Source organism: Passer domesticus, chromosome 2 (genome assembly GCF_036417665.1).
Source record: "Passer domesticus isolate bPasDom1 chromosome 2, bPasDom1.hap1, whole genome shotgun sequence".
Lineage (NCBI taxonomy): Eukaryota > Metazoa > Chordata > Aves > Passeriformes > Passeridae > Passer > Passer domesticus.
This window is the reverse complement of record NC_087475.1, coordinates 33788289-33809112: the sequence shown is the minus strand read 5'-3', so window position 1 is coordinate 33809112 and position 20824 is coordinate 33788289. Positions and strand designations below refer to the sequence as shown.

Here is a 20824-nt window from a genome sequence, read left to right as displayed (position 1 = left end):
TTTCTTTGAGAGGTGCATGCTAAATGTGTCACTTAACCCTGCAGGTCAGTCTCCCGTGTTCAGTGGGCGTTCTGGGAAGCAGCTGAAGAGAAGGCACAGTAGCCAGCGGGGAATGTTACTGGATGATTGGTCAAGGATAGTCAAGAATTTGAATGTCTCGTCCTCTGTGAATCAGGCTTCCCGTCTTATTGATGGTAGTGAGCAGTGCTGGCAGTCTTCTGGTTCACAGGGAAAGGTAACTTCAAGCCCTAAATGCTTTATTCTGGTATACTTCATGCTTAAAAGTATCTCCCCAGAGCCTTCCCTTCTCCAGGCTGAACACCTCTCTCAGCCTGTCTTGGTAGGAGAGGTAGTCCATCTCTGTGATTGCTTTTGTCACCCTCTTGTGATCCACTCTGTCAGGTTCATGAGGGTTTTTTGGTGCTGAGGACCCCAGAGCTGGTTGCAGCACTCCAGGTGGTGTCTCACAGGAGCAGAGTAGAGGGAGAATCCCCTTCCTTGACCTGCTGGTCACTGCTCTTTGGATGCAGCCCAGGGTTCAGTTGGCTTTCTGTGAGTGTACACTGGTGACCTGTGTGCAGCTGTTCATCCACTAGAACCCCCAGCTCTCTTTCAGTGGAGCCACTCTCCAGCCTCATCCCCCAGAGTGTTAGTATAAGCAGGATTACCCCATCCCACACAGAGAATGCCACATTTGCCCTGGTTAAATTTCATACAATTGGTGGTTATTCAGCCCTCTAGTCCATCAAGGCCTCTCTACCTTGGAGGGAGTCAGCAGCTTCTCCCCTGCAGTAGTGCTTTGTGACCAGCCTAGGCACCAGGATTTGCAGCTGGGCATCTCCAATGTGTTTTGATGCTCTGTTGATGGCCATGCTCAGAGTATGCCCAAGTACCCTTACTCCATGTTTTCTACAGACTGTAAGCTACTACTTATATGTCCCATTACTTAACCTCCAGTGGTACTGTGCTTTCTATGTTCTCAATGGTGTTGGTCTTGGCTGAGATTGTTTGCTACAACTGTTTCTCTTGTAATTGGACATAGGACAAGAAAGAAGTTGACAAGGTCATTTCCCTTTGGCCACTTGCCATATATTGCAGCTGTTGTATACCATTCAGAGATGTTTTCCATTCTTTCTTCAAAAATATCACATATATTCTTGTTAATCATGACAATACTATCTAAAACTGAAATTCTGTGTTTCCACTAGCACTGGATTCGCTTGGAGATTTTTCCAGATGTTCTTGTTCACAGACTAAAGATGATAGTGGACCCTGCAGACAGCAGCTACATGCCCTCCTTAGTTGTAGTTTCAGGTATGTGTACGTTCTCTAAGAAGTCAAAACTTTTTTTTTTTGCACCCAACAGGAGGGATTTATCTGTTTTTTGTTAACATAGTCATCTGTTTAACATGCATAGTGCCTGTTTGTGAAACAACCACCATATCCTAAAATGTTTTTCATTCTGTGTTTCGTTTTCTAGGGGGTAATTCCTTAAACAACCTTATAGAGCTAAAGACAATCAACATAAATCCTACAGACACCACAGTGCCTCTACTCAGTGATTGTACTGAAGTAAGTGAAGTTCGTGAGAATTACTCTTGTGTGCAGCAGAAAGTATTGTGCTGCAGGAGATGGATGAAAAGTATTGTTGTGCTCATTAAAGCCTGGTATTTTATTTTTCCTCTTACCTTAGCAATATTTCTGGCTAGTTAGTCAAGTTAATTATTCTGAAAAGTTTTGTTTTTTTTTTCCGTAATCACAAAGTAATTCTATAATAGAATTAGATATTTTAGAGAGTTTTATGTAAATCAATATACCTGTGAACCAGTAAGGCATTCCAATACACTTAAATTTTGGGGATAATTTTGGGTAGCAGCTCTTATCTTTTCTAGCAACAAGGAGAATTGCATAATGAATTCTATGAGATTGAGAGTGAAATTTCTCATATGAATGAGGCCATATGCTAATGATAAATCATGAATTATTTAGAGCTGAAATGACACGCATTTAAAGTGACAGTTTCATGTTCTTAAAGTGATAAAGTCAAGCAGAAGTTCTAATTCTTTCCTATGTTTTATGAAGTTACATAGAACCTAAAAGATGTCAACAGAGTATTTTTCTTCTTAGTACCACAGATATATTGAGATTGCAATCAAGCAATGCAGAAGCTCTGGCATTGATTGCAAAATACATGGCCTCAGCATACTGGGACGTATACGTGCTGAGGATGAAGATTTGGCTGCAGTCCCTTTCCTGGCTTCTGATAATGAGGAAGAGGATGATGATAAAGCTAACACTGGGAGGTGGGTAACTGCAGTGGTGAAGGCAGGGGGATGGTAAACGACCCTAGTGAAGATGAATGGAGGAAGAACACATTAATTAGGTTGAATGGTAGTAAAGAGAAATCAGTATCTTAGTTTACTGGAGTTGTAAGTAGATCCTTTCTCAATGAATACCTTCTCTGAGATGATCACACTGGTGAGGTGTACCATTTTGTATGACTCATTCCCTTTTGCTATACACTTGGGGTTGGAAACTGAGCTAAAAACTTGATGTGCTTATATTTGATACTTGGTTTTCTTTTTTTTTTTCCCAGCTGTGGTAGTGCAGTTTGAGTCCTGAAACTGTTCCAAACTGTAAAAATCAGTAAATTCTGTAAAAAGGTGCCTATGTTACAGCATGCTGTTTGCTAAAGTGACCATTTTTTCTTTTCTCAATATGTTCAGTCTTGTTAGAAAGAAGGCAGCTGGGCTTGAATCAGCAGCTACAATAAGAACCAAAGTTTTTGTTTGGGGACTGAATGACAAAGACCAATTGGGAGGGCTGAAAGGTTCCAAGGTAGGTTGTTTTCACATTTAAGTACAAGAGAGAAACAATGAAAAATAAAATTTATGAGTTACAGAACTTAAAATTAGCTACAAAGATTAGGATTTGGTGACTTTTTATTGTTAAGACGTGTAGATGTCTGCTGGGTGGAAAATTGGAGAAAATTTTCTTTTTGGTTGGTACTCTGAAATCTAGCTTGATTTTTAGCAGCCACTCAGTCATTTGTTATAGATGATAATGAACTAATTGTTTAAAAAATATGTAACACTCGACATGTTCTGTTCCTGTTGAGTTTGCACGCATAAAATAAAAGTTTTGGTGAACTTGTGTTTTACTTGTACCTGGCAATTGTGCAGTAGGAATTTCAGCCCAGTGTGCAGCCATTTATATGCAATTTTTATATAATACAAGATGAGATCCATCGTAAATGCTTAATCAATTTCAAATATCATTCATTAATTTGAAAATTATGTTGAAAGCATTTCTTCAGTTGATGTTGTGAAGGTATAGTATTGTATCCATAGAGTACCTTGAAGAATCATAAAGTTCATCTTTCCTGTATTCTTCAGTTTTCTCAAGAAAACTTCACTAAAAGAAAGTCCTTGTTTGTATGGCCTTTCATTTTTTTCTCAGGTTTTATATTTATCATAGTTTCAGTATTACATTTTTAAAAATTGTTTTTTGTCCTTTGCCTGGTGTAATATTAATTGGCATGGGTGAAGCATCTGAAAGTACCTATTAGATTAACTGGTTTTTCACTTAAGAACTATTCTTTTTAGAGTATAAAAGATTGAAGTGAATGGTTGAAACAAATTCAAAACATTGAATTGTAATGGTTTCTATTTCCTGCCTGCTCTAGATCAAAGTCCCTTCCTTTTCTGAAACCCTGTCTGCCTTGAATGTTGTGCAAGTAGCTGGAGGATCCAAAAGCCTTTTTGCAGGTAACATAAGTTTTAATGTAATTTTTTAAGGGCAGAAACAGATTTTGAGTTGTGAAACACTAATGGGGTTTCAAACTTTTTTCTTCATTTTAGTGACTGTAGAGGGTAAAGTGTATGCCTGTGGAGAAGCCACAAATGGAAGGCTGGGTTTAGGAATATCTAGTGGAACTGTGCCTATTCCCCGCCAGATTACAGCTCTCAGCAACTATGTGGTAAAGAAGGTGGCTGTTCACTCAGGTACTGACTATTGCTGTCCTTACATACGTAAATGTAACCTATTAAGCCTGAAAATAGTTCCTTTGCAGTTTTCTTGGGTGCTGTGATGCCTTGGCATGTCAGAGTCGTCTTCTTTTTTTTAAATAAATACAGGTTGTTGAACTCTGTCTGTTGTATACAATGTCTGATTAAATCTAATGGTTCTGTTACTAAAATCTGTGAATTTAGACCATACAAGTTTTCTTATTTGCTGGCAGGTCACTTTGGTATTTCCATTTGGTTGAAAGAGTTGTCATTTTTACTGTTTCCAGATGGTGGGTTTGTTTTTCTCACTATTTTTTCTTGCAGCTCTGAAAATAGTAATTTGAGTGATTATTGGTGGGTTTTTCTTCAAATATGCCAGGAGATGTACTGTCACAGAAATTTTTTATTTTAAATTAAATCACATACAAGCTCCAAAGAAAATACGTAATGTCTATGGAGCTGAAAGGCTTGTACAGTTGCATTGTAGAAGAACAGCAATGTTAAATTGTTCCTAAGACCTGCTGCCTGCTTGGAAGCTCAAAAATGTAAATTTATATTTACAATTTCAGGTGGCCGGCATGCTATGGCATTGACTGTTGATGGAAAGGTGTTTTCGTGGGGTGAAGGAGATGATGGAAAACTTGGTCACTTCAGTCGAATGTAAGCATACCCAATTTGTTGTATTTCAGTAGATTTGTGTTGAATGTCACAGCACAGCTGACCACCACTATTGACAACAACAGTATTTTTAATACAGTAGGAATAAAAAAAAAGTTTTACATTTTTTTACATTAATTTTTTTACGTAAAAAAATATTTTTAAAATTAAAAAATTTTACATTAAATTTTTTCCACAGTATATTCCAATTCATGGTGCAGCATTTGTAGCATGCTTCTGCCGTTTAGAAAGAAGGCATTCAATTAATATGATACTTAGAAAGATGGATGAAGTCTTGACTAGTATTTTCACATTTCACTGATGAAATTCCATACTTTTGGACCTGCAGTTTTTGTTTACTTTTATAAGGTATGGTTTTCAGAAGTGCCTTGAGGAGTGAAAACATAGCAGTTTGTATTCCTGAGCTGTAACAGCTGTAACAGTTCATAACTTAAGCTGTCATTTTATAGCCCTTTCTTTAGACTTCAGTGTACCAACTTGTTAGCCAGAAATAAACTTCTTCCAATTTTTAGTAATAGTAGTTTAATCTTCCACAGGACAGCTTTAAGAAAAATAGGAATTTTTTAAGATTTTGCTTTGTATATATGCACTGAACTGTATTTTGAAGAAAAAAACCCTGATAAACAAAGCCCATTGATAAATACTTTGTCATTCTGATATATTTTGAGAACCTGCCCATAATACTTGCAAAATTAAATCAGATGTTAATATGTTACCTCAAATACTTTTTTTAAGGCTGGGTGAGACTGATGAAAAAGAAAGTCCAGATGAGAGCAGTATTGCTGTTTATGTAATTCATGTTTTATGTAATTTTACTGAAAATGAGATTTGGAACTCGTGGGCATTTCATAGTAGCAATATTTCCAGAGGCCATGCATAATTTTGTAGAATCTTATTAGTGGTCCTGGTACAGCCCATATTAGGAAATCTTGCGTTAAACCTTTTTTTGGAATTAAGAGACCAGTGTAACCACATGAAGAATAAATGTTAGCAGTACTCGCATAGAAGTCTTAACAGTGAGTTCTAGTTCTGATATCTCTGCCGTGAAGAGCAAAGTTGGGATGGGAGTGTTATCTCCTAATCTTACTGTGTGTCCACTGCTAATAACTCACTCAGCTTTGGGCAGTGACAGGAAATTGGTTTTCACTTTCTATTATGTGCTGTTTAATTGATTGATTTTGAATTTCTCACCTGAGTTTGGCAGCATATACCTAAAATATTATTTAAATAAAACTTGAAGTATATTAAAATAGTGTAAACCTTGGATTTATGGTGCTACTACAGAGTACATCTTGGAATCAGAATGTTGCATGTTACTTTATCTGGAGATTACTGTTATTACACAATTTGTATTGCAAGAGTTGGAGTATATTGTGTGGCTGTTTATGATTAACACAATGGATTTGTTGTTCATTTTCTCCAGGAACTGTGATAAACCCAGGCTGATCGAAGCGTTGAAAACCAAGCGCATCCGTGATATTGCCTGTGGCAGTTCCCACAGTGCTGCTATTACCTCTAGTGGGGAGCTGTATACCTGGGGTCTTGGAGAGTATGGAAGACTAGGACATGGAGATAACACCACACAGCTGAAGCCCAAGATGGTAAAATCAATGTTTCTTGTTTCTGATGAAATGCAAACATGTTTAACAAACAGCAGCATGAAGCTAAAGTAGCAAAAAACATGGCTGTATGAAGACATTGTTTTGGAGTGATCTGAATTAGGTTTTGGTACCTGTACCTCTAGTGAAAGTAAAGCTATTTCAGAAAGGCCAAAAAGATCCAGTCTCTTTCTTGGTCAGTGATGTAAAATGGCAAGTGCTGCTTTGAGCATTCATGTCCTGCATCTACTTGGATACGTGGCTGGAAGCAACCATGTAGCAATGTTGGATTCTGGACATGGCTGGGTAGTTCTTTGCTCAGGCTCGGCACAATGACCAAGATGAGTCATAAGACCTTGGACATGCTTGTACGGTTTTAAAACACAATTTCTTTGACAACTTCTTTCTTGCTCCTTCTGTTTTGTAGGTTAAAGTGCTCCTTGGCCACCGAGTCATTCAGGTTGCATGTGGAAGCAGAGATGCTCAGACTCTTGCTTTGACAGATGAAGGTGGGAATATCTTGTTTCAGAAGCATTCTGTCATGTGGGAATACCGTGATCATTGTTTCACCTGCAATTTGATGTTTGTTAGGTTTGGTGTTTTCTTGGGGTGATGGTGATTTTGGAAAACTGGGCCGAGGAGGAAGTGAAGGCTGCAACATTCCTCAGAACATCGAAAGACTGAACGGCCAAGGCGTTTGTCAGATTGAGTGTGGTGCACAGTTCTCGTTGGCACTCACCAAGTCCGGAGTGGTATGGACATGGTATGTTACATTTGCCAGGAAGTATTAACAAAGCAGTTGTTCTGTGCTGTATTTAATGCTTTTTTACTCCATTTCTGCCTTACCTGTGTGCTTTGTCTTTTAAACTGGCAGCTCTTCCAGGCAAGCTGCATCCATTCAATCACTCTAACACTGTAGCATGCTTTCCTCATTGCTGTATTCTGTTAGAATGCCTGGCTCCTATTGAATTAGAGGCAGAAAGGGAAGATAATGTCTTCTGTTGGCCACTGTGAGACATGTAAAGGGATGTTAAGAGCGGAGAGGAAAAGAGAAAACTTGACAACCATAGCTTGGACTATGAAGCCTACAGCTAAAGCAGAGACTTGAGAGAGTAGGGATGCAGGAGAGTAAGGAAGTAAGCTGAAATTCAGAGCAGATGGGAAGAGCTTCCTTGGGAACATGGGAGCATAACAACAGCTTCTTGCTGCTCAGAAGGCCACTGAGTTGTCAGTAATGATGCCTTGGAGCAAGAATAGGTATGAGATGATCACTGAGAGCTTCTCAGATATGGTTTTATTTTTCTCCTGTTTGCCTGCTTGCTTCTGCTTTGTTTTGAACACAAATCTGCCTTCTGTATTTATAAATCTTTTGGTAAAATCTGAGAGCTTACTGCATAGCAGGTCAACTTCAGAGCACTAAGCAGATCAAGGTCTTACCCCATCCTTGTGTAATAAGACTGTGACCTATTTGATGTGTATCAAAACTAAGTAGACTTAAACCAATCATTTTTGTTGTGTTGTCAGCAGTTGCTGAATAACATGAAGAGAAATCCTCAAAACTCTTATTTTTTAAGTTACTACTGATGTTAAAGGGAGGAGAAGTTTTTAACAGAGATGTTAGTTTTCAGACTGGATGTTGGAAACGGTATTTGCTCTCTCTCCAGTTATGTTTGTTTTTTTTTTTTTGTAGTGACAAAAGGAGCAAGAGGAAAGATAATTTGACAGGTTTTTTTTTTAATTAAGAACTCATGCCAAAATTTTTGTTTGTTCCTTCCTTGCCCTAGTTTTTTCTTAACACTGTCATGTCTAGTCAAAAATCTACAGCTATTTCATGACATAACAGGTCTGCAAGGAGATTTTTGGGTCTGTTTTAGCTGGGGATGGCTGAATTGCTTTTCAACTTTTATTCTTCTTGAATTTGTAGTGGTTTGAGGAAAAAAACCATCACTTCTGGGTTATAACTTTAGGTTGATAGCAGTATTGACATATGAATATATGACATCATATTTCTCTCCAGCATAATATAACCACTCTTGGTGAGCAAAAGGACCGAGTGAGTGGTTACTAAAAACACAGTGGAAGAAATATCAGATTTTTTCTTCTTTACTGACATTCTTGGTGGAAGCATGTTAAGGTGTTTCCTTTTGTGTATGCTATATCTTTTTTTTAGTGCCATTTGTGTATTGGATGAATTTAAATTATGGAGACCTCAGAATCTATACTGAGGCTTCCAACAATGGGAAAAAGACTCTCAATTCTGAAGACATTTTAGTTCCCTGTGTATTTTTTCCATGGGGGAAGACTTAGGTTAAATGTTTTTCAGTTTAGCCTCAGTAGTTAAATATGTCCAAGTCTTACCAAACCACGTGAATTTTGAAAGTGTTTATAATTGCAGTGTTTCTGCAGCAGAGGAAATGAAATGTAATACCTGTTGCTTTGCATATAAAAATAGTCATAATCCTGCTCTTCTGTAGTGAGGTGAGAAGCTACAGTGTAGTAGAACTGCAGTTATCCTCGTTCTTATGCATTTGAGATTCAGTTTTGAAACATTTGCTAGCTGGTGTGTGTGTGCTTCAGGCAGTGATATATGAAGTATATTGAGTTGGGAACCTGCATTCAAGAGGAGTGTTCTCTTAACAACAGTCAAGTTGTTCTGAGTGTTACATTTTCTGTCTGTTGCAGGGGTAAGGGTGACTACTTCAGGCTGGGCCATGGCACAGACGTGCATGTACGAAAGCCACAGGTTGTGGAAGGACTGAGGGGTAAAAAGATTGTGCACGTGGCTGTGGGAGCACTCCACTGTCTGGCAGTGACTGACACTGGACAGGTATGCTGTGTGTCAACGTATTACAGCATTGGTGCTGATTAAATGAAATACAAATTCCTAATTTTATTTCTTTGCTTTTAAAATTCTGGCATAAATATAAGCACGATTGTAATTTTAAAAGTATTGGTATTTAAAATATTAGTATTAGAATTGAAATATTTTTGTTATAGTAGCTTTTGTAGTGTTTTCCCTGTATTATCCATGATCAGTTTTCTGCTTCTTACTCTGGAAATGCAGCAGCAGTCATAGTATTTTCTGGACAGATTTTTCAACTTTATCATAATGTTATTTCAGATGTCCAATGTAATTACTAAGCAATTAACTCTTCTAACTTACTGTGAACATTGAGTCATTTATGAATCAACTGATCAGTTATAATTTGGTGATAATTTATTAATTATCTGATAAAGTGCTGCTTTGATTGTTTTTTTTTTTTCTTTTAGCATATGATAATGCCTGCTTTATTTAATGGAGCCAGGGAATGTCACGACAATAGGCTGTCTAAAGTGTCCTAGATTATTAGCACAAATCAGAAACATTCTTTTTAGGAGTTTTTAAGAAAGCATTTAATTGAGATAAGCAGTGAAGCCAAGTAATGCGTGGAAATTTTTCCTGGCAGGTTTATGCTTGGGGTGACAATGACCATGGGCAACAAGGCAATGGAACTACCACAGTCAACAGAAAACCCACTCTTGTCCAGGGCTTGGAAGGCCAGAAAATCACTCGGGTTGCCTGTGGGTCTTCCCACAGTGTAGCATGGACAACAGTGGATGTAGCTACACCTTCTGTTCATGAGCCAGTCCTTTTCCAGACAGCGAGGGACCCTTTAGGTGCTTCTTATCTTGGTTGGTATTTGTTGCCTTACATTGTTTTTCCTTTACTGCCAATGGAGTGTTTGTTGTGTGTGTGGTTTAGTAGGTGATAGAAGAGTGCAAAAGAAAATGGTTTAGAAAAAAATCACAAAATGTCACCTCTGGCAAAAAAAAAAAAAAAGCCCAACCAAAACTCTTCATGAAAGTGAAACTTTCAAATTAAAATGCAATGTGCTTTCTCAAATACCCTAAGGATTTTTTCTTTCTGGAGATAATGGTACATGAATGCTACACTAGTATTAATCTTAGGCATTTACCTCTTGTTTCTAAGGTGTAAATGAGTTAAGAATTAGGGAATCAAAACATCGGTGTTTTGTGTTGAATATGAAAGCATCAAACATCTTGCAGATTAAGCTATTTCATGACCAAAGCAATTTGTACCTAATAAATATTCTTGTTATTTCAGGATGTTTGTGTAAGTAAAACTTGCTTTAGGTGCTGATCACTAAAATATTTGTCTGTTATTGCCTTAATCCTCATAAGTGAGTAACAAGATCAAATAGTATTTTATGAAAGCCCGTGTTGGAAAGCCACAGTATTAACTTTAATATTGTAACTGTAGGCACTGCAGTTTAACAATCTCCTGTAGAGTTAGTTTCAGTCATCTCTTCTGATTTAACAAGAAACTAGATAAACCATGTTCTTTTATGTATTATACCATTAAAAAGTAATTACCTTCTCTTTCCCACTGCCTCTTTTTAGGTGTTCCTTCAGATGCAGATTCTTCTGCTGCCAGTAACAAAATCAGTGGGGTGAACAGTTCCAAGCCGAATCGCCCTTCCCTTGCTAAGATCCTCCTGTCACTTGATGGGAACGTTGCCAAACAGCAGGCATTGTCTCACATACTGATAGCATTACAGATCATGTATGCCAGGTAGGCATGGAAACATTCCTTCAGTTGCAGAGCAAAAGATGACATAGCTTACCATCTAATAGGTACTCTTGAGTCAGGTATAAATTGTTTTAACAAGTTTTAGATCTTCAGGATGGGCCTAAGCTTCATCTAAATTTTCTTTTGTTGTTGATGTTAGCTTTATGTTCTTGTGTTTAAAGAAGTTTCTATTGCCTGGGGGGAAAAATTGTTCATTCAGAGATTCTCAAGTAAATAATGTAGAAGCTGTGTAAGTAAATCATGATGGATGATATGGAGGAAGCACTAGAGGGCAGAGTGGAAATAACAATAAAACTTTGCAGTGCCATCACTGTTATAGAGAACAGAATGTTTGTGCTAAAATTTATAAAGAGAAACTCACGTTAAACATTGAATCATCAGGCCCAAAGGAGAATAACAACGAACTACCCTTTAGATTTTACAGCTTGGAAACCTTACCTTATTTTGTTAAGATAATAAAAATTTTCAAGTTCAACAAGGGAGTATAATTAGGTTTATGTTAATTCATCCTAAATGATTTCAGGGATGCAGTTGTTGGAGCATTGATGCCTGCAAGTATGATTGCACCAGTAGAATGTCCCTCTTCATCACCAGCCCCCCCATCAGATGCCACTTCTGCAGGAAGCCCTGCAAATGGAGATGAGTGTGTGCTTGTGGGAGATATTGAGGAGAGGCTGAGCCCAAACCCATGGCAGGACAGGAGAGGGGAGGTAAAGTGTCACATTATTTTTTTTCATTAGGTTTTACCTGTAAAGCTGACAAATATCTCAATTATTCTGATAGTAGCAGAGATTAAAAAATTCCATGATGCCTTACTTTCAGGACTAGTTTCTCTGCACATGTCAGATTTGAAAAAAATTAAACTTCAAGCGTAAGATCAGTTTTGAACTTTCAGAAAGCATTGTGTCATATAAATGCAATCATCATGATTTCTAGCAATATTTTAGAGATATTGAATTCATTTTACAGGAGTGATGTTAAAAAAGGTCAAGAATAGCTGAATATTTGACCATTGCTTAATGAAATTTAGTTGTAAACTTAAATAACAGATATAGACATGAGGCCCTGAATGAAATTCTACTATGTTGATTCCTAACTGCTAACAAAAGCAGAAAAAATAAAAGGCTTGCTACTGAAGAGGTCTTTTGCATTTATAAATTGTGAACTTGATAGGTATTGTCAGGGCTTGCCTTCTGCTTTGTAGACTTTTCTGCAGGCATTGATGTTTCATTGTATGTTTTTATAGCAGCTGGCATTGAGGGGAGCGTTTGCTGTTTTATGCACATTAATAAGCTAAAAATACAGGCAGTGAATCTGTTGGTTTTGAACTTACAGCTTTTTTTAAATTGCTGCTGTCTTTGAGCACTACACCTTCTAATAAATACTTAAAGTCTTAATCCTTTTAGAGTGTCTTGTTGAACATTTCATGAGTTATTATTTGTTCTGGCTAGGTTGTTCCTTCAGAAGATGCTGTGACACCGTCTGCTGTAACTCCTTCAGCTGCTGCTGCCTCTTCCCGTCCTTTCATTCCAGTCACAGATGATCCTGGAGCTGCCAGTATTATTGCAGAAACCATGACAAAAACCAAAGAAGTAATGTTGTCAATACTCTTCTCAAAACTTAAGTCCTTACCATGTTTTTATCAAGCAGTTTTTCTGGGTTTTGTGCTTTAAAAGTTACTTTGTAAATGACTGCATTTAAAAAAAATCTGTGCAAAGACAGAGGGATGTTTGTTGTTTGTTTTGTAGGATGTGGAAAGCCAGAGTAAGGTGTCTGGCCCAGAACCACAGTACTTGGATGAGTTTACAAGTCTCCTGGTCCCAGATGACACGCGAGTCATGGTTGACCTGCTAAAGCTTGCGGTGTCCAACCGAGCGGGCGAAAAGGGAAGAGATGTTCTCTCAGCTGTGCTGTCTGGCATGGGCACAGCTTACCCACAGGTCAGCTTCTGTTTCTGTTGCATTTTAACTGTGCCCTTTTTATTACGAGCTTGCTCAAATACTTTATTGTAATGGAAGTGCAGTTCAGCATCCTGAGAAACTTATTATGCGTGAAAATTTGAGCTGAAATTAAATGCATGTGAGCTTTAACTGTTTTAATGGAAATATTATGTGAATATGTGCATGGGCTGCAGATGTCAGTAACAGACCAATTTCTTGGTTTTTCATGCTGGAATTAGACATTAAGACAAAATGTATTTGTGTATTGACCAAGTATCAGTGGGTGTTGGAATGAAGCTGAATTAACCAAGCTCTATTTACTTGATCTGTAGGATGTTAGTGTAAAAACTTCCATGACAGGTTTTTTTTGCATCTGACTTTATTTTTCAAATTGATGCAGTCATTACTGCTAGCTAAAATGCTGTTAGTATATTGTATTGTTAATGAATATCATTAATGAATAAATCTTAATATCTTAATGAATAAGTCTTCTGAACTGTTAAGATGTACGTTTCATGCATTGAAGCTTCTAACTTTTTACAAAGTATCCATGGGTGTGGGGGTTTTTTTGACATAGCTGGCAGAATGTAACAATTCATAAATTATTTATAGAATATGTGTGTACAATAATGAACTGAAAGCTGTTTAATATTTCTGGTAGCTTTACCTTTCAACTAGCAATTTTCCTCACGAGTAAAAATACTTTTTTTTAAGATTTCAAAAGTGTTATTCCCCCTGCCCAATTTCTGGTGATTAGCTATGTGTATTTATGCTGGGTTTGAGTTTTCCAAGTCAAATTATGTACATGCTGTATGTGCACTTATACATTAATTCTGGGTTTTTTTTAATCATTAATAGTGAGTAACTGAACATCTTTGGGTTTGTGTGGGGTTTTTGTGTTTTGGAGCCAGAATTTTTATTAGAAGCTCTTTTAATATTAGCACCATTGTAATTTCCTCCCTAAACAGGATTTTGCAATATTTCATACTAGTTAAATATTTATACCTTTCCATGCTGATGTATGCTCTATAGCTTAGATTTAGGTTTCCTTTTTCTGTAAGGGAAAGCAATTATTTGTGTTGCCATTTACTTACTGAAAACTGAAGTTTTTTGGCCTTTAGTTTTTGAAGTTTTTCTTGCTCTAACACTACCAAAAATAGTATTTTTCAGTTAATATGATGATTTTGAATCAGATTTCCAAACCCAAGTGATTTATTTTAAATTTGGGAAGAATGGTAATTTGCTTAGATTTATTGGGTTAATCAAACATACAGTTTGCAAAATGTGTGTTTTTCTTTTCTTAGGTTGCTGATATGTTGTTGGAGCTCTGTGTCACAGAACTAGAAGACGTAGCAACTGATTCACAAAGTGGTCGCCTCTCTTCACAACCAGTTGTGGTAGAGAGCAGCCATCCATATACTGATGATACATCTTCTAGTGGCACAGTTAAAATACCAGGTACAGAATTCTGAGTTATGTTGCTATGATTCAATTAATTATAAGCCTGCCTCCATTAAGTTGTTCCTTAGCTTAAAGGAATATGTACAGAACTTTTAAAGCCATGTTATGCGTACTGTTGCTATAAAAAAGTATTTCTTGAAGCTGATTTCTTACATGCTAATGAAAATCTCAGTTCTGTACAATGTGTATTCCAGTGTGATTCCAGTTGCATGTCATTGCTGTTCTCCATTCAGTTATGAAGCTGAGAAGGACTGAGTCTTTTTCAGGTTTAGTAATTGAAAACTCATCTTCTAGTCTTGAGCGAGGGAAATCCTTCTTTGTTTTAATGCTGTCTTTTCATTTAGTGCTTCCTTCAGTAATTTACCTAGTACTTACCAAAAGTCACAGACAACAGCGAGCTATCTTAACTGTAAATAGGCATTTTTTGTCTTTTGCAACTTTATTTTTGAATGTTCTGGTGTAGTCTTTTGTCTGCTGGTCCTGTTCCCATGAGCTTGCTGTGATTTAAGCCTTGCAACAAGAAGAAAGTACAGGCAAATAATGCCGTTAAATCAAAATAAGTTATTTTTATTAATGGGCACTATGGTTTCCAAACAACTGTTTGATTTCATGTGGGTTTCTGGAATCCTGCAGATGTTGATGGCTGTAGAAGTGTGTGAACTCTTTGTTCTGTTCAGGTGCTGAGGGGCTGAGGGTGGAGTTCGACCGGCAGTGCTCCACCGAGCGGCGTCACGATCCACTCACCATAATGGACGGCGTCAACAGGATTGTGTCCGTCCGATCAGGTGGGGGAGAGAGGCTTTCCAAAAGTGCCCTGTGGGATGCACTCCTAACTGCTGAATGAACTGTGCCACTGCTTCTGGCCGACTTCTTCTTGGGCATAGGCTAGTCAAAGAGAGGAAAACCTCTGTAGATTGATACTGTCTTTTAAGCTAAAAAGTTTTGCAGGATGTGGACATAAAGATTGATCTTGTGTCTTTGGATATGGAGAATCTCTGGGAAGTGCATGTTAGGTAGTCCAGTTCTTCCAAAGAGCGGATGGAGTGTAAAATTCAGTGTTTAGCACCCCTGCCAAAATGTGAGAATTTCTACATAATCAAAGTGTATTTTAACAAATTGGAAAGGGATACTTATTTTGCTAGCTTTTTCCTTTTTCAGGTAGTACTTGGAGAAATTTCAGCTTTTGTACAGTCAAGACAAATGCTCTTCTGCTGTCAAATGCCCAAAATAGTAGCTTGGTGCTCTTTCTTTCTGTTTCCTGCTCTGGCCTTTGTATGTGACACAACATGAATTCTTCACATCTTTAATCTTGATATCTCTGATTTAATTTTTAGTCACTATTAATTTCTAGTGGGTTTTGGAGGAATATTTTAATCTCATCAAATTTTGTGTTGAACCTGCCCATACACTACATTGTCTGCAAGGGTCTCAGTAGCTACTGCCTGTGCAGTCATAATGTAGGCTTTTCATGTTGACCCATTTTTCCTCAAAGGTGTTTCATTACTGAGATATTTCTGGTTGGTTCCTGGTTGGAAGCTGTAAAGCTTTATTTAATGTACAGGTTATTATATATTTTTGTAATGTGAAAGATAATTTGAAAATAGGACAAGGGATTTTAGTAAGCTCTTGTAGTTGCCTCCTGCTTGTGATTCTAGGCTATCTGCTAGCAGTGCTAACACGGAACTTTTTAAGACTTGGTTTTGAACTTAAGACTTAATGTAACATCTTTACATTTATATTTATGTACTTCGTGTACATTACATTTCTTCTTTACATTATGTACTTTGCTATTCATGCACTTTACATTAATATACTTTACATTTATATTCATGTACACAGCTGTTTTTCTAGAATGCCTTTTATGATATTTATAATTTTTAACCAGTTGCTATTGATGAGTGGCTGTGTATGGCTCAGACAGTGTGGCTGAGTATGTTTGTCTTGCCTGCCATAACAGGTCGTGAGTGGTCAGATTGGTCTAGTGAGCTGCGAATTCCAGGGGATGAGTTGAAGTGGAAGTTCATCAGTGATGGGTCTGTGAATGGATGGGGATGGCGATTCACAGTTTATCCTATCATGCCAGCTGCAGGTAAGGCATCACATACAGCATTTACAGGAGGGTAAGAGTAGATTTTGTTTGCTTTTTACACTGCACTTACTGCGTGGTATTTACATGCCAGAGTTTAATAGTTCATTTACATTTATACTAACAAAACATTTTCATTCATACTTAGGAAGCATTTTCAACTGGGTCCTGAGAGGTGCACTTGTACATAGACAAGAAAGAAAAATATTTTGTAGTCACTCTAATTTGCCTCTTCATCAGTGAAGAGAGGATACTTCTGGGCCACAAGTCATCTGAAATTTTTTAAAATCCATCTGTTTTAAAATTATGTAAATTAAGTCATGAAAGTACATCTGTCTTCCTGTCTCTTCAAAGGGAAGTAGAATAGATAACTCATGCAGACTAGTCCTCTAGAGTGCTGTTTTTGGTCAAATAAGTCCTACCTATGTTCTGTTCTTACTTCAGTCTGAGGACAAACCTTCCCCAGCTTTTTTTTCCTGTTGTTCCTTATTGTTTCTTTCAGGCCCTAAAGACCTTCTCTCAGATCGTTGCATTCTTTCATGTCCCTCCATGGATTTGGTTACGTGTTTGTTGGATTTCCGCTTAAATTTTGCTTCCAACAGGAGCATAGTTCCTCGCTTGGCAGCTTCCCTTGCAGCTTGTGCTCAACTGAGTGCCTTAGGTGAGTATAGTCTTGAAATTAGGTCTGTTTTCTTGAAGTTATGGTGATTGTTTTAAGTAATTATGTTCTTTGTGTGGTTATTTTTCCTTAGCTGCTGGCCACAGAATGTGGGCCTTGCAGAGACTGCGGAAGCTGCTCACCACGGAGTTTGGCCAGTCCATCAACATCAACCGGATCCTAGGGGACAATGAGGGAGAAACACGAGCTTTGGTGAGCAGGCAGTGGTGCTCTCCTCTTCACATTTTTCACACTAAGATTAAAGTGCTAGCCCTGATGTACAGCATTTTTTGTGTTCATGGCAAAATAGGAAATGGGCAAATGAATAGTCTTCTTGCACAGGTCTGTGCATCTCTAAAAAGTGTTCCAGTTTAGAAAAGAAAAAATGGCCAGTTCCAAGACTTAACAGGTGCACTTTCTAAATTGCCAGAAAGGGGTAGAAATAATTTTTTTTGAGCAAGTGGATGGAAATGGTATTTCACACAGCTAGTTGTAGGTTGGGAAGTTATTTCTGTTTTGTCACAGTCATCTAAATAATGTACTTCCTGTAATGCATGCACTATGACTAACTTTCTACTTTTGTGGTGTCTCTAGAGTTTTACAGGGAGTGCTTTAGCTGCTTTGGTTAAAGGTCTTCCAGAAGCTTTGCAGCGACAGTTTGACTATGAAGACCCTATTGTGAGAGGTGGCAAACAATTGCTCCACAGCCCTTTCTTTAAGGTAATGCAGGACAATCAGTAAAGAACACATTAAAATAGTTGTGGGATTTTTTTGAGATGTGCTAAGCTCACTTAGTCCTATATGAGTAATGTTAACTGACAAAACCAGAATCCTACTCTAAAAGGAGAATCAAATACACAAATGAAAAATAAAGAGGACTTAGCTAGGCAGAGAAACTCAGGAAAACATCTTATATGCACACTTTTTGGTAAGTGATTTTGAGTTTTCCTAATAGGGTTGTTGTAAATTTCTATTTAGTTAGTTTAGTACTCTGAAGGTTTTTTTACATCCAGTTGGAAAAAATGAAAATTTTGTACTTCAAAGTAAAAATCAACAAGTTGAGGAATTCTAGAGAGCAAGAAGAATAAAAGGTGAAAAAGCCTCCTTTATAGTATAAAAGTGAAATTAAGAGGATGTACCTATCTTAAGAGAGAGAAAATCTTAAAAAGTTTATAGGAGGAGGAATTAATATGTTGTTCACAATACTAATCTGAAACATTGATTTTGAATTGAGTCAAACTGAAAATGAATTGAAAATTCATTGAATTGTAGAAAGGAGACTTAGTTTAGAAAGGGAAGATAAATGTTAAACACATGAGATTTGATATGGAAAAGGTAATTCATCTGGGAATGCTTTTCACAGGGAGATGATGAAAATTTTTAGATTGAAAGAGGAAATTAAATACCTAACCATGTGAGATAGTGGGGCTTCACTGGATGTTACCCCATCCATGAGTGTAATGAAGATGGCTCTTAGTGACTTTAAGACTATTAAAGTCTTTGAGACTTCAGGCCCTACTGGCCTATGAGCTGTTCATCTCTATTAAATGCTTACTGATTTTTATTGCATATTTTTGATACCTCTCTAAAAATGTTTTTTTGATTGCATGAAGGTGCTTGTGGCTCTTGCTTGTGATCTGGAGTTGGACACACTCCCTTGCTGTGCAGAGACGCACAAATGGGCCTGGTTCAGGAGATACTGCATGGCATCCAGGGTTGCTGTGGCTCTTGATAAAAGGACACCCTTACCCCGCCTTTTCCTTGATGAGGTACTGCAGGAATACTTCAAATGGTTAATGGAACATGTGAGAGTGTCTCATGTAAAAAGATACAATGAGTTTGAATTATTTTATGCCAACTTTGAATAATGTTTAATGCAAAATATTTCACAGGTGGCAAAGAAAATCCGAGAATTAATGGCAGATAATGAAAATATGGATGTTCTTCATGAGTGCCATGATGTCTTTAAGAGAGAACAGGATGAACAGCTTGTCCAGTGGATGAATAGGTAATTTCTTTCAACTGCTACTGTTTTGGTATTGTGATACTATTGTGGTACAATGATTAACTGCTATTTTTGTGACTTTTGAAAAGCTCATATAAGATTTTGTTTCGCATTTCCTGCAGACGACCTGATGATTGGACACTTTCAGCTGGAGGCAGTGGAACTATTTATGGTTGGGGTCATAATCACAGAGGACAGCTTGGTGGAATTGAAGGAGCAAAAGTCAAAGTCCCAACTCCATGTGAAGCTCTTGCCACCCTTAGACCAGTGCAATTAATTGGTGGTGAACAAACTCTGTTTGCAGTGACTGCTGATGGGAAAGTAAGGATATAACAAATGATTGCTTATTTGACTCTCTTGAAATATTTCGCCCTCAGTCAGAATGGGTTTGGCTAAATGAAAAACAGTGTGCATAGTACAGGGTTCATTTTTATTGATAGTAGTAACTTTTTTTTTTTTAAAGAATCTAAGCTATACCAACTCCGCCAGTATTTGCTAGGACTGCAGTTACTATTGCATTATATGATTGAAACAAGAAACATATTTGAGTTCTCAATTCAAAAATGTGATCAGATTATGTCAAGCAAAGTTGGATACAAGCAGTATGCTCACAGAGTTCCCTAAAACAGGGGTGATTATTTTCTGTCAGTTGGGGGAGAGGTGTTCACAGTTGGCTAAATCTAAGTTAGATGTTGCAGGATCTCATTTCCTGGTGCTGAAATCTTGAGTGAAAAGAAATCTGAGCACAGAAGTTTAGTGTAAGGTGTAGGAGAAAAAAATCAGTTCATGAATTTGAAAAGCTTTTATTTTTGTACAGATGGCAGCTGTTAAGGATGTGATAGAGAGTTTTAGCTATTGCTTTGTGTAACAGTTACATTGATCTAGTGAGGTACCGTAATGATTCCTTGGGGTCAGTATCATCCTTGTTAATAATTCACAGGAGGGTAAAGAGCTGATTAGTGGCATTTCTTGACATAATTCTGTTGAAAGAAATTATTTCCAGAGAGACAAAAAGAGTAAAAAACAGTAATTAAAACTATTTATGGGATGGAAGGGAAAGAAGTAACTGTGTTTAGGTGTGCATATTCTACAGAAGAGAGAAAACTAGAATAGTGCTGCTTAGAAGGAGATCTACAGGCAATAGATGATTTTGTAATGCTATCAAACAAAGCTATGGTCCCTTGATAGTTTTACAAAATAAGCTTTAATATTTCACACTAAATCCATTAAGTCAGTGAGAGTTCTTATTGACTTGAATGTAACCACATTTTCCCAAAGTTTTTTGTGAAACATTTCAAAATATTTCCTTATCTTCCAAAAGAGAGAAAATAAGAAGCCTGTAAGAAAGTTTTTTTAGACTTTCTTTGAACTGCATTGTGACATATATACATTAAGAATTCTTCTCTAGAATTCATTTCTAGGGAATGTTCTGCATGAGACAAATAAAACTAAATTTTATTCTTTACTTTAAAGCTGTATGCCACTGGATATGGAGCAGGTGGTAGGCTTGGAATTGGAGGAACAGAATCAGTTTCTACTCCAACTTTACTGGAATCCATTCAACATGTGTTTATAAAGAAAGTTGCAGTGAACTCAGGAGGAAAGCACTGTTTGGCATTGTCTTTTGAGGGAGAAGTTTATTCTTGGGGTGAAGCAGAAGATGGCAAACTTGGTCATGGAAACCGAAGGCAAGTAACATTTGAAAATGTTATTTAAAAAAATGATTAACGGATGCTAATCATAGTTTATATATATAAATGAATTTTTCTAGTCAAAAAGAAATCCTTAGGATATTAAACT

At 37.3% G+C, this 20824-nt stretch overlaps 1 protein-coding gene across 2 annotated transcripts in view; it reads left to right on the top strand.

Annotated features, from left to right (window-relative positions):
* Nucleotides 1–20824, top strand: part of HERC2 (HECT and RLD domain containing E3 ubiquitin protein ligase 2) — a 102032-nt gene that overhangs the window by 63135 nt on the left and 18073 nt on the right. For both annotated transcript variants that reach the window (XM_064408165.1, XM_064408164.1), the window contains exons 53-79: nt 45–235; nt 1209–1314; nt 1481–1572; nt 2128–2303; nt 2727–2838; nt 3686–3767; nt 3861–4004; nt 4577–4667; nt 6109–6286; nt 6711–6792; nt 6875–7046; nt 8966–9110; nt 9730–9955; nt 10685–10856; nt 11398–11584; nt 12326–12466; nt 12623–12814; nt 14119–14272; nt 14953–15060; nt 16233–16364; nt 16864–17022; nt 17114–17232; nt 17614–17739; nt 18633–18788; nt 18912–19027; nt 19147–19345; nt 20498–20712. In XM_064408165.1, the coding sequence (XP_064264235.1) occupies nt 45–235; nt 1209–1314; nt 1481–1572; nt 2128–2303; nt 2727–2838; nt 3686–3767; nt 3861–4004; nt 4577–4667; nt 6109–6286; nt 6711–6792; nt 6875–7046; nt 8966–9110; nt 9730–9955; nt 10685–10856; nt 11398–11584; nt 12326–12466; nt 12623–12814; nt 14119–14272; nt 14953–15060; nt 16233–16364; nt 16864–17022; nt 17114–17232; nt 17614–17739; nt 18633–18788; nt 18912–19027; nt 19147–19345; nt 20498–20712 (3973 nt within the window). The remainder of the gene's footprint in view (nt 1–44; nt 236–1208; nt 1315–1480; nt 1573–2127; nt 2304–2726; nt 2839–3685; nt 3768–3860; nt 4005–4576; nt 4668–6108; nt 6287–6710; nt 6793–6874; nt 7047–8965; nt 9111–9729; nt 9956–10684; nt 10857–11397; nt 11585–12325; nt 12467–12622; nt 12815–14118; nt 14273–14952; nt 15061–16232; nt 16365–16863; nt 17023–17113; nt 17233–17613; nt 17740–18632; nt 18789–18911; nt 19028–19146; nt 19346–20497; nt 20713–20824) is intronic.